Raw genomic sequence first — 14,463 nt, 5'->3', positions numbered from 1 at the left:
TGCAATTCTTAGAACAGTAGTTCTCAATTGTATTTGCACTTGTTTCAGATTCCAGTGGACCTAGAGAGAGTGATGCCTAGGCATTCTAGCCACAATTCCATCTCTTACATCCTACCTAAGAATATATATTAGATTGCAGGAACCCAAGAGCATTATTATAGGAATGATGACTTAACATGTTATTTTAAGTACATATATTTCAAGTTGTCATATTTTTATTATTTGATTTCTTATTATTTGGGATGTACATAATATCTGATTGCATACGCCATATGTCAGGAGCCCATTGTTGGGAACCACTGTCTACAGGAGGCTGAGTTCTCTCTTTGGGTAAGTGACAACTAAAACAGCTCAATCAGTAGCAGCTGCTGAATCGGAGAGTTGTACCTGTTCCTCACTAAAGCAGCAAACTTTAAAATCATTAATTCCCTGTGTGGTACCAACTGAATTTTAGGAGTCCAGAGATTCAGGTGTGTGTATCACATATACTTGATCATTAACCATGCAGCTTAACTAGTTTTAAGTGGCCACTCAAAATGACACAAGACTTTCACATAATTATTTCCTCTCAACCAATATATTCAAGTTTATGAAAGTTAAAGAAAGCAAAAAAGAAAATGGTTTCATTTGCAAGGTTTTCAGACTGAACATTTTCTACCATTAGCATTTTAAAATCTGTTTTACACAGCATATGTAATTGGAAACTTTCGGCAGTAGTCTAAAAAAATAGGCCTGAGATGGACGTTGATAATGCTATCTATAATTTGCATGCTTTATTAGGAATTCAGAAACTGCAAAAATTAGTGCTTCAAGATACCTGCTTATTTGACTCTGTTAGTTTTGCCAGAATGCTATCATTAGAGAAAATTGAATAAGTTAGAATTTTAGGTTAATGTTTTCTTTCTTGAAATTATCTGGTGAAAGTTTTAATAATATATTAAAATTTAATATTTTAGTATTGGTAAACATTTCAAATTCTATAAGATCGTTTCCATCTACCTATGAGTTACATGTTTTTTAAGTATCTACATTTCAAGCATCCTCTATTTTGTATCAAAACAGATTTGTTTTATCTGAGGGTTTTCAGTGTCTCCAAATGATAAACAGTTTTTACGAAAAGAGCAAAATTGCTTTTTTAAAGCAGCTTTTTAAAAAACTAACTTCTTTGTACATATATTTTACAGATTAAAGGATTTACCTGAAGACAAAGCATTCTATTCATCAGAGACTGGACAAGAGTTACTCTTGCATTTGGCAATTAAAGATGATGTTTCCATGGAAACAGTTGATCCTGCTTTCGTTCATTGACTGCTTAGGAGGTAAAAAAATTCTGCATTTTCTAAGTTGAGGTTAAAAGTATACTCAAGTCATATGCTTGTATAATTTTCAGATGTTGAAATAAAACTCCACCAATAGCAAAGAAAAACAAATGCTTTTCCCCCCAAAAGAAAAAATTAAATACTCTAATCTGATAATTGGGTTCTTATTCCTTCCCTAATTTTTGTAAGCCATTTTTATTTCCATAGCAAATATAATGACATCTGATATTACAGATCTACTGTAAATTATGCTTTGATATTATGAATATAACATCAAATTTGAGCATGTTAATTTGTGACCTTTTTTTCCAAAGGAACTTAAAGAGGCGAGATCTCACATATTAAGGAGCATATAAATTTAAAAATGTTGGCATTTTCATGTTTTACTTTTAGCAAATAACTTATCTAAAGGACCACAACTGAATATAGATATAATTTTCTTTTTTAATTTTGGAAAATTTGAAATTTAAAACAAAGTAGAAAAGAAAAAATGAAAAAAAATCTCATCTTTGACACAAAACAACTATTACAAATCATTTGTTGTATTTTATTTTGTTAATTTTATTTTACTTTCTGGAGAAACAAGTAAGTGAAAAGTTTTTTTAAAAATAGTGTATATACAACTAACTTTTTGTTTATTTTATTTTGTTTTCCCTCTTTTTATGATATTCTCAAGCACCAAAAAAGCTGAAACAATAATAGAATGAATGAATACATCTGTAGGTATCATTGAGATGTAGTTATTGTACCATTTGACTGTATTTCTTCTGTATATATGTGTATATGAATGTGTGTTTTTTCCTTTTTTTTTTTTTAAATCTATCTGCTTATTTTGGTTAACCCATTTGAAAGTAAGTTATAAAAATCATCACTCCTAAAATTCAGTGCTCATCTCCTTAGAAGACCATTTTTCTACATAAACGTAATTTCTTCATGATACCTAAGGAACCTAACAAAAAAGTAGCTCAAGACTTTTCTAAAAGAAGAAAATGAGTGCAGAATGAGGCCAGATGGAGTAGTCAGGTAAAACACATGTTATTTAAAGACTTGAATAGATTGGAGTAGACTTTTGGGCTCTTATGTCAAAGTTCAAACATGCTTCAAATATTTACATGATAATATATAGCAAAGATCCATAGTCAATAATAGTTACAGATTAAAATCTTTAACTTGTAAAAGAAAGATGTTTTTTATAGGTTTTATAGATTTTTACTGTGATGCCTCAATTTTGTTTCTGAAACATTTTCATTGACTGCTACTCATCTAGCGCTGAGGACAAAAGGAATAGTCGTTTAAAAATTTCTGACTTTCAAATGGGCTTTGGAAAATATTCAATATAGGAAAATATTTTATTCTTGGAATCTTTTCTTCATTTATAAAGTTTCAAATATAATCTCTGTTTTAGGAAAAGGAACAAAAGTGACAGAAAATATACTGCAGCAGTATTACTGTTTATGATATTAAATTTTGTAAAAACAATCTTGAAATTTTCCAAATAGTTGAGGAGACATTCACAGAAAGACATACTCAGAAGGAGGAAGACATACTCAGAAAGTAGAAAGGTAGCAAAAGAAAATGAGATCAGCTTTTAAAAGGTTTCACATTTTTAGTTGTAATTTTCTATTATGTGCAAATTGTATTGTGTTTCAGCATTTTTGAGAAATGTTTTACATATTTCTGAACAAATATATAGGAAAAGCAGTGTCCCCTTTAGTAAGATATGAAGACATCATAAAGAATTTAAAGGTCAACTTATTCTCTAGATATGGTGGTAAAAAAGTTATAAGGATTTGTAAGGGAGAATTGGATTTACATGTGACAAATTTATGTAATTATATATATTTGCACATATATGTACGTATGTTTCCGTGTGTGTAATTATACATGTAATTGTATGTAATGTATTGACCCCTGAACTATATATTTGCCTCTTTAGGGAGTTAGAAAGGCAATGGAGGCCTATGTCCATATACATATACACTTAAGCCTATTATAATTGAGACTACAGATCATACTATATGAGATAATTTAGATTACCTTCATGAAATCATTTTTTTAAAATTATCAATACTGTAATGAAGGATAAAATACATGGTCACCAAACAGAAACATTGGCTTACTTTAATATTGTAGATTTAGTCATGGACAATACATGTCCACAAAATTCACATATTTGGGCTGCTTGTTTTCACAGTGATAGTTGCAATGTATGCAAATACAGCCCAAGACTACTGACACACATCTTCAAATGCTTTCAATCATAGCATTCATCCGTTCTATGTCATGCAAATGTGAATGAATTTTTGTACTAGTCTTCCCTTAATAGTGATTAAGGAATGCTTTGAAAGCAAAATAAACTTTTCAAGTTATTTCTGAAATGGTTGAGGAGTATTTTTCATTTGGTGGTTTTAATAACACCACTATTATAATCACTGAGAAAATGATCAGGAATGCCTCTGGACTGCATTTAATCTCAAAGCAGATTTGGAACTTTGTGAGTTTGTGGTGTTGGATGTGGCACTTCGTGTAAGCAATTGCCACAAACTCAAATGGCTGTCTTTTCTTCTGTAGTATTTGTACAGAGGGTAACATGATTTAATAGCATTGATACTGGTGGAATGGAGATGTCAGTGATCCCTGCTTATAAATCTTGACATCCTCCATGTTTTTACAGATAAACTTATTTCAAATTATCCCCTCTATTGCAGCAGACTAAATCTTGAATTGCTTTTCATTTATACCATCTAAATCTTGACGGTTTATCAGAGTATGCATGTGAGAATCAGTAAAAGATGCAAACATTGTTGGTGTATTTTATTCTTATAACCTTGATCATTGATAGCTCCACATATCGGATATTTTGTAAGCTTCATGGTGACTAAGAATGCATGTGTGGAACTTAAAAAAAATTACATTGCAAGTGCTATTAGAGTTCAACAAACATATAAGGTTAAATACAACCCACAATTTTATTTAGTTCTTAAAATAGCAGTCTCAAAAGTATTTGTTGATTAGTTAACTGACTCCTGCAAATAAAGTGCTCACTCAAATAAATTTAATTGACTGTTGCCTAAGTGTTAAGCTGTCTTAAAGTACTCATCCCATAAAAGTGTTTTTAAATACCCCTGAGCAGGAAGTCTGTTGAAAGCAAAAGAATAGAAGCTGGTATGTTCACAGTGGGTGGGTATCATTGCAGGAGATCAAGACAGGGAGGTGTTTGCCTAGTGACAGCAACCAAGGAGAAGGTTTAGGGATGAAGTATGGAGAGTTAAATGAAAGGAGGCACGCCAGAACCCAGGGTGAAGTGGGAGAGCTTACAAAAGATTGAGCAGAGATGTGGAAGGATCTCTAGTGCAGCGGGAGTATCATGGAAATTGAGGAAGCAGTTCAAGAAAAGGGAGAGGTGGAAGAAGAGGATGTCTGAGGAAAAGCCAGTGAGGCTTGTGAATAGGAAGCCTTGAATTACTGGAATGTAGGGCTTTAAAGGGGGAAGAAAATATATGAAGGTCCATAATACTTTGATAAAACTGAATTATACTTACTTACATGTACGTACGTATACAGTTGACCCTAGCACAATATGGGTGTTAGTGTTACTGAACGCAGTAACTGAACTGTCTGCTTTCCTGTTGCAGTAAAGCCAAATATCCACACCAAGGCTTTGTGGTGGGAGAAAGGAGAGTGTTTATTTGCAGGCAGCCAAGCAAGGAGAATTGGGCAACTCACACTTAAGACCTGACCTCCTCAGTGGCTGATAAGCAAGAGTTTTTAAAGGTAGCAATAAATTTCAGAAATGCAGAAGTTACAGGCCAGATCGTAAATCAGTACGTGCAGGTTGTACATTGGTTTTGGCCTAAAAAGGTGGGATCTTGAAGCAAGAAGAGAGGGAGGTTACAGTCCCTCTCCTAGATGGATTCTGGCTCTCTGATTTGAGTTTGGTTAGGAAAGTGAAGCCTTGTCTAAAAACTTGGAGTCAGCAGAAAGGAGTGTTAAGTTCTGGCCTGTGGGCATGACTTCCTCTGGGGATCTCAGGAAGAAATTTAGAACAAGGAACTGTGATCAGGGTTCCAGTCCTCATTTCCCGCTTATCTGAGGTCTGTATGCCAGAGGGTCCATTTGATAAAGGTCCCTGTTACTGAAAAACAGCTCAGGAACATATATTAAGATGTTGCCTTTAGTTTCTAGAGGAGCCAGACATATTGTGACTCCGACTTCCTTGGCTATTGTTTTAAGCTATTACTATGTTCTTACTTACCAAGTTGCTCATTTACTTCTCAGGGCTAGCTCAGTGCTTGGAATTTCCCTTGAAGGAACTCGAGATTTTTCTTTACTTCTATTCTTGGAAAGGCTTGGCAGGACCCTAAGAAGGATCTCTGCCCCATCTTAGTAGGTGTGTTGACCATCCCTCCAAGTAGGAAAATCTGCGTATAAGTTTTAACTCCCCCAAAACTTAACTATTATACTTAGAGCCGACTGTTGACCAGAAGTCTTACCAATAAAATAGTTAACACATATTTGGTATGTTATATGTATTATATCCTGTATTCTTACAGTAAAGTAAGCTAGAAAAAAGACAATGTTATTAAGAAAATCATAAGGAAGAGAAAATGTAGTTACTATTCATTAAGTGGAAGTGGATCATCCTAAAGGTCTTCATGCTGATCGTGTTCACATTGAGTAGACTGGGGAGGAAGAAGAAGAGGGGTTGTTGCTCTTGCTGTCTTAGGGGGTGGCAGAGGCAAAAGAAAATCCATACAAATGTGGACTTGTGCAATTGAAAGCTGTGTAGTTCAGAAGTCAACTGTATTTACGTGCATATCTGTGTGCATTCCAGGCCTGCTCATGTTGTAGATGACACAGTGGGGTCTAGAGCATTTCAGGTACTTGTTCAAAGTCACATTGCTTGTTATTGACTCAGTAGGGCTTTTTCTAGACTGCCAGAATTTTCATCTAGGGGGTTTTCAACTGCACTAAGCCTTTTATCAGTATAGTGTGTTGTACATTCTTTTACAGAAAAGAACCAAGTAGTTCCTCCTTGGTGGTGGGTAAGGGAGACTGTTGATACTTATCAGTGATTGGGAGACAGATGTGCATGTGCACGAAGACCTGGGTGAGCACTGAGAGGAGTTGAGGAGAGTTTTTGCATGAAGACCTGGGTGTACACTAAGAGGAGTTGAGGAGAGTTGTCTTTTGAAAATATCTCTGAAGATTTCAACTTCTAAGTATTCTCAAGGTGAAAAGCCTTAAGTGAATGGTCAAACGCTGAACTTCCCAGGAAGGCTGGATTGCTGAAAGGAAAATGAATTCTTCCAGATAGAGTTGCTTCTGAGTCAAAAAAAAAATTGAGGGTTCATTGAAATCAACTGGCTAGGAATTTCCTTGGCATGCCAACTGGCTTAGTGGATCAGAATTTCATTCACAGTGTAGATATTTGATATATTCAAGCCCTGGCTGCTGTGTTCACCTACCTTGTTTTTTGCTCTTGAAGACTGTACACTGCTCTTTTGGAATGAATAGTGAATGCATACTAATGGTTTCTTGCATCAAATAATTCTTACTGATTTATTTCACCCACTACTGAGTGTTTGGAAGATTGGGTCCTTAAACAGGATGTGCATTTCCTTTATAGTATATGTATGCCATCTTGCCAGTAATGATATGAGTTTGATGGTATGAAAATGCTCACCAGTGTGGAAAAAGGCCATTTCCTTATGATTATCAGTTGCCAGTTATTGTCTTGAAGCTTACATACAAGTAATGACCATCATCACTTGACCATCTTCAGAGGTGGGCCCTATATGAGGTATTTTACATATGTTTTTCTGTAATTCTCATTTCAACTGTGCAGTATCTAGCTCACACATACTTTCTATGTTCTGTTTCCTCTGAGTTTTAAAAAATTTTCTTTTTGCTTGATATAGCATTCACACTCTATGGAATGAAAAATCCAGTGGGGGTATCCCTTGAGGGTCCCTTCTTCTATTAACTAGAGCACCCTTCCAATGTTCATTCTTTTCAAACTTCCCACATACCCAGCTCCCTCCCCACATCCAGACATTCAAAGCTTGAACATAAGTAGATATTCATTTCTAAGGACCATTTCTGCATTCTGTATTACTTTCGAGGCAAAATTATAACTCAAAAACTGGTTGCATATTTTAATTTGAGAACTGGCAGAGCTTCCTGCACTTGTTTTGTTAGTGAGGCCTAAGTTGCTGTGTGTCTTCTCTTTTCCCACAGATAGGTATGTAAATACAATTTATTTTCACTTCTCTGCATTTTACTTCCTTTGAATATCAACCAATACTAAGTTTGAGACAATGCATAGTGACAGAACTCTGTGGTTACAAGTCCAACACTGGATGCTATTTTAAATAGAGACATTTTAAATTTAAAATTATTTTATGAGAACTATATACAGTGGAGAAAAATCAAGTTACACATGCATCCCTACATATATAAGCATCTGGTTGCGTAATTGGATGAAACCATGGGAGAAGATGGAGTCATTTTATCTTTTGTGGTATGATTCTTGTCATTTTAAAGCAGTGTCACGTTAATGAACAACTTGTAGAAGTTATTTGGCAACTGTGGTAAGGAAAAGTATAGCCCAGATATCTTCCTAAGGAGGTTGTGTAATGGTTGCCAGTTTTTTCATTTGGCCTAAGACCAACTAATAATGGCTACAAAAGCATCATATTAATTTCTTTGAAGAGTGTACAGTGAAATGGCAAATGACTTCTAGAAATGGAGAGATTGTTAGAATTCATTTCTCTATCAGTAGATAAATATATAAATGAAGATTATTCAACATCCTTTTTATTGATTCCTTGGGCTGTCAAATTGTTGACAATTATTGGAGCATATTATAACCACCATCGCATTACAAATTCAGTTGTCCAATTTTGTATTATTGTGATCCCACTATGCACATGCAATTTCATGTTAGTTGGTTAAGGCTGAAACATTGGTGAATATGACATCTTTCCTTAACATTCTATTCATTTTGAAAAAATAACACTTTATTAAATATTAAACACTGATTTTTGGTCATACTACATTGTTGATATTTATCACTTGAAAAAAAGGAAAACAACAAACCTGATGTTGAAAAAAAAAAGTCAAAAAAATTCTGTACCCCAAGCTGACCGTTAGACTTCCCAGTGTGTTTCCAACTTCTGCCTGGCAACTAAGGAAGTAAGCTCTTATCTTGGCATTTGACTTATTACTTTCTCTTTATACCACCTGGGTTTACTTTATTTATAGGACGAGGGGTGACAAAAGTAATATTCCCACCTGTCACTTTAATAGGAGGTAATTTATTTCTCTTAACTACAAGGAGAGTTCAAAACAAACTTTTTGCACAGGCTGACCTGGACCTCAGCTAGTGGTGAGTGCCCTTGTGAAACTATTTCTTTTTAGGAAGCTGCTCTTTTTTTTTTGGACTGCTCACACAGCCATTGAAGATCGAGCCCTTATTTGTGGAAGCTCTTGAGGGCTAGTTATGGGGGTGTGAAGTGGTATGTTAACACATGAAACCATATCCCTGAACTTTGTGACTATTTGGTTTCTTTACCTGGACAACTTTCTAGTGTCTGCTGACCTAAGAGAGTGGAACATGTTGGCTGCCATTTTATAAATGGCTCTGATTGGTTACTCATTGTTTATTCTAAGCATGTGTACATTATTTGCTCCTCCAATCTTATAAGCAGGGAGGTTGTGGTGAAAGCTGTTATTGACTGAACTTAAGGCATCAGGCAATTCTGGGATCAGTTGCTGCCATTGTGACATTGATTGGTGTCACTTGTGGACATGGAAGCACCGGTATGATTAAAATTTTAGTCCCGAAGCATGTGAATCCTGGGAATAGTCTTTTCCTTTTTTACTTTGTTCACAGCAACATCATGCATTCTGTCTTTTTCTGAAAACTTTTTTGACTTAAAGGGCAGTCTGAATATGTCACCCAGTAAGTAAAGGGAGATGGCAACACTTGTGTGTTTTTATGTTAGCCTTAAGCTTTTGAAGCAGAGTTCGTAGATTTTGTCTCCAAATAAGTTTTGTGTTATTAAATTTTTTAGGGGATGTTAAAATACCTTGTATGACTTCTTCACTCTGTAGCAAAATAGAACTTTTCATTCTTATCCCATGAGTGTGTGTGAGCGAGTGTCTGCACACTTGCAAGTGATATTTAAGCTCAAACGTATACAAAAAGAGAGAAGTGGTATTAAGTGGAAAGTAATTATGTAGATAATTATGAAGCATTGACTATTGAACAGTGTATTATTTGGGTTTCTGAGTGAACATCTATTTTTTCGTTAAGGAATAATTTTGCTACAGTATATACAAGACCATAAATGGTGTTTTTTTTTTTTTTTTGCTTGATTATGCAGACAAACAAATGAGAATACTCAGTGCTATGGCCATTCTTTCTATTATGGGAGAAGATAAAGTAAACATTCAACTAACAACAGTATAAAATACTCTAATGCTTTTTCTTCTGCCTCATGAGGTTTTTGAAAGCTCTTTGCTGCTTGTTTTGTCGAGTTTACCATTGATGTTACTTTGGTGAGTAATTATTTGAAGAACGGGTAGAAAGTAAATACTTGCTGGAGAATTGTCTCTCAATGAGAACTGATCCAGTGGGCATTATATGAATTCCCCCTTTTCCCCCTCTTTTTTGAAGCTGCTAGCTTCCACAGATTAATAGGGACCTTTTGTCTCATACTTAATACTTGCATTTATTTGCTCAAACCAGATAACTGAACACAGGTACCAGTATTCACAACTACCATGAAGATAATGACAATTCCATCCTATTTTTCAGGCCATATATATAGGAGGTTATAATGAATAAAATCATGTATTAGACTGCCTTCCCATAAATTACGATTCCTCAGTCAGAGGTAATTAAAAGTTTGATGCAACACTAAGTAAAAAATATGCAATAATAATATCAAATGACATTTATTGCATTGCCACTGCTGCCATGAAAACATACTGCTTATCTTTGCATCAAAAATCCTATATTATAGATATCATTCCCATATAACAGTGGAGAATTCAGTGGCTCGGAGAGCTTAAATGACTTGCCTAAAGCTAAATGGAATATTAGTGGGAAAAAAAATCATGTCTATTGTGGTCCAAAGTCACTGTTCCTCCTAGTAGACATGCTCCTTCCTAAAGCTGGGATCAGCAGAATTTTTCATAACATGTGCTAGATAGTAAATATTCTCAGCTTTGTGGGCCATGTAGTCTCTGTCATAACTACTCAACTCTGCCCTTGTAATGTGTAAAACAGCTATAGACAATATATACACAAGTCAGTGTGGCTGTGTTCCAATACTATTTTATTTATGGACATTAAAATTCAACTTTTATATAATTTTCACATGTTATGAAATGTTCCTTTTGTTTGTTTGTTTTTAGAGACAGGGGTCTTACTTCATCACCCAAGCTGGAGTGTAGTGGTAAGATCATAGCTCACTATAACCTTGAACACCTGGGCCCAGCAATCCTCTTGCTTCAGCCCTCCCAAGTAGCTGGGACTGCAGGCACACCACCACGCCAGGCTAATTTATTTATTTATTTGTCTTACTTCTTGTAGAGATGTGTTGAATTGAATTTATGATAAAGTGGGATTATACTTAGATGTACCTTCAAGCCTTTATGCCTTGAAGGATAAAGGGCAAAAATATTCCAGGAGGAAGAATGACATAAATCAATCCAAGATATGTTATTTGATAAACAAAGTTATTTTGCAAGTAATTATATGTGAATTTCTTGCTGACAACCGTGGATGTCTTACTCCCTGTAGGGCTGTAGTCTGTGAATATGGAAATTGTGCTTTATTGATATGGAATTGCTGAGTTGAAGATTGCTAGACCTTTGATTTTCTGTTGGTAAGAAGGTGAAATTTGACTTTATGTCTAAATCACTGCATTTTTTTTTAAATGAAGCCATTCAATTTAAAGGAAATGTTTTCTCCCCCTCTGAAACTCTTTGATCCAAATTTAAGAAGTGTTCAAGATAGATTTGGCCCAATAGCTACCATCGTGCAGCTCTGCAAACCCAAATTCCCAGTATCTATGATAGGTCATATATGTATCATATGATTGTAGAATTTGTGATTTGCAAAAACTTGAAAAAAACAAACTAGCCCAGGTCCTATCTGAAAAGCAGACCCAAAGCTCAAACTGAGATGAAGGGACCAAGATGTGGAATGTGTCCAGGCAGCCTGCAGGAGACTGATTTGAATCCTAACTTTGGAAGATTTAGACTAAAGTAAGAATTGCTTGTTGATTACTTGTTAACTAACTTCATATCTTGCATAAATGATTTCTCATAGATTTGGGGATATTTTGCAAAAAGATACATTCCATAGGAATAGTAAGACCTTTGCTAATGCTGATCCTTCTTGACGGTAACTTTAACCACAGTAAACATTCTTAGAGATCTGAGTAAGTGAAACACCAAGTAGAACTGAGCATTTTGTTTTGTTTTGTTTTGTTTTAATGTCTCAGGCAGCTGTTACTTTCAAACAAGTGATTAAAATGCAGAAATGCGACGTTAGTTCAGCACGCTGAGGTTTGCAAAAGATTACTATTAGGGTGCTATTGCTGTCGAAAGTGCTATTTTTGTATGTGCTTTCATGAAGCTGCTCCTATCTTGTACCTGTATTGATGGTACTCAGAAGGGTGTGCGCGGGGTGTAGGTGATCAAGAATCTGCAAACTGCCTAACAGAAATAACTGCCTAGTGACAGTGGATGCCTCTGTAAGGACACAGTGAAGGTGTTTCATAAGAGTCATAGACACATTCATTGAATTTGCTTCTGTCGTATGTTCATATTTTTATATAATGAATTATTTTATAATTGGATGCATAAATTACAGTTGGAGATAAGTGTATCTGATTAGGGTGGTCTCAGGAAAGTCCAAAGTCTTTCTGTGATCTGCTATAACATTTTGTAAATTAAAACCATCTACAATGATGCATAAGTACACACACCTACAGACCCAGGGAGATTCCCAGACAGTTTCTAATTTACTAAGTTTTCATATATATATTTTCGTATATATATGTGTTATATATATATATGTATATAAAGTAGGTATGCTAAGAGGTTAGAAGAAGTGTGTGTTAAATAGGGTCACTATCTTCTGAAAGTATAAAGCCTGGGGATGAGGATGATAAGAGTGAAAGACAAGTAAATGTAATATATTATAGGATAATGATATTGTGATGAGTAAAATACAAAACATGTATTGTTCTAGGAATTCAGAATGAGGAATGATTACTACAAGGGAGATAATGAGGAAGGATGAATGAAAGAATCGAGAGTAGAGTTTCCTCAGACTTCCTTACACAATTTGGTGACTTCTCATACATACTGCCAAATGCTTCTTCCAAAACGATGGTACCAAAAATGTATAGAGAGATTCTGGTTTAACTCATCCTCTCCAGCCCTGTGGATTACTTATTTATAATCTGTGCCATTATTAAGGAAAGCAATAGGAATTAAAAGGAGGTCAGGCACAGTGGCTCACACCTGTAATCCCAGCACTTGGGAGGCCAAGGCGGGTGGATCACAAGGTCAGGAGTTTGAGACCAGCCTGGCCAACATGGCGAAACCCCGTCTCTACTAAAAATACAAAAATTAGTTGGGTATGGTGGCATGTGCCCGTGATCCCAGCTACTCGGGAGGCTGAGGCAGGAGAATCGCTTGAACTCAGGAGGTGGAGGTTGCGCCACTGCACTCTGGCCTGGGCAACAGAGCATGACTCCATCTCAAAAAAAAAAAAAAAGAATTAAAAGGAGCACCACTTTTTTATTCAGAGTGCTTAGTAGTCACTTAGAATTAGGTGATTTAGCAAATGCAAAGTGTGTAGTACTGGGCCTAGCATTCCATGTCTATTTTCCCTTCATAGGTTGACATTTTAGAATATCCATGTGTTTATTAACTAAGTATATATAATGAAGAGGGATTTTGTTCCATACTGTATAGCGCTACGAAACAATGCTTGTCAAAACAAAATAAAATGTGTTTTTGTTTGCCAGCATTATCATCAATACACAGTATTTCTCTTCTCCCTGAGGCTACAGAGGTAGCAGTTCAGTAGATTTGGGGAATGCTCTCTTGTCTTTACTATATCTTGGGCCCAGTGATACTCTTTCAGTTTTTAAGATGGTTATATTTTTTCATATATTGCCAAGGTTGGTTTCATTCCTAAGAAAAGGAAATGAAAGAAATATCTTGCAGCTGTCACCTGTCACCCATTCCCTCCTAAAATAATATGGGGCACTGGTGGCAGGAGAGAAGGTTTCCAGACCAAAGCTTATCAAATTGGGGATAAGAACCCATTGATGTTGTGATGATATGAACATAGTAGTAGTTTATGTCTAGCATTTTAAAAAGTAGGATAAAGCATATCAGATGGAATAGAATAGCATGGAATAGAATAGAATATAAAGGAAAAAAGTAACCGTCCAGCATGCAGTTAAGGATTAGTATTATTTGAAGAAATCTTTTTATCAGTTGTATGTTTACTTTATCAGTTGTATGTTTATCAGTTGTATGCCTACTGTGTCTACAATTAATCATTATGATAATAACATTTTTAATTGTGAATCAATTAAAATGAATTTAACAAATGTAAGCCTAGGCAACTCTAAGACATACCCCTCTCTCTGCACCCCATAGTTCCAGATGTATTTTGGGGAAGGTTGTTGTAATCGTCCATTTTCATGCTGCTATTAAGAACTGCCAGAGACTGGGTAATTTATAAAGTAAAGAGGCTTAATTGACTGACATGGCTGAGGAGTCCTCAGGAAACTTACAATCATGGCAGAAGGCAAAGAAGAAGCAAGGCACTTTCTTCACATGGTGCCAGGAAGGAGAAGAGCTGAGCAAAGGGGAAAGAGTCTCTCATAACCTTCAGATCTCGTGAGAACTCACTCACTATCACTAGAACAGCATGGGGGAAACTGCCCGCATAACTCAGTTACCTCGACACGTGGGGATTATGGGGATTACAATTCAAGATGAGATTTGGGTGGGGACACAAAGCCTACCCATATCAGTTGTCCTTTCTGTTCTGCTTCCTTAGACCTCCACATCTTACCCCACAACCCAACTCAATCCCTCT

General features: G+C 35.6%; 1 protein-coding gene across 1 annotated transcript in view; it reads left to right on the top strand.

Moving 5' to 3' along the window:
• The first annotated feature begins 1,240 nt into the window (after positions 1-1,240).
• Positions 1,241-14,463, top strand: part of CNTN3 (contactin 3 (plasmacytoma associated)) — a 256,281-nt gene continuing 243,058 nt past the window's right edge. The window contains exon 1 of the mRNA XM_011937219.1: positions 1,241-1,319. Within this exon, the coding sequence (XP_011792609.1) occupies positions 1,265-1,319 (55 nt within the window). The 5' untranslated portion in view covers positions 1,241-1,264. The remainder of the gene's footprint in view (positions 1,320-14,463) is intronic.

Source organism: Colobus angolensis, unplaced genomic scaffold (assembly GCF_000951035.1).
Source record: "Colobus angolensis palliatus isolate OR3802 unplaced genomic scaffold, Cang.pa_1.0 Scaffold160, whole genome shotgun sequence".
Classification (NCBI taxonomy): Eukaryota; Metazoa; Chordata; class Mammalia; order Primates; family Cercopithecidae; genus Colobus; species Colobus angolensis.
Note: the sequence above shows the minus strand (reverse complement) of the source record. Positions and strands in the feature narration are given on the sequence as shown.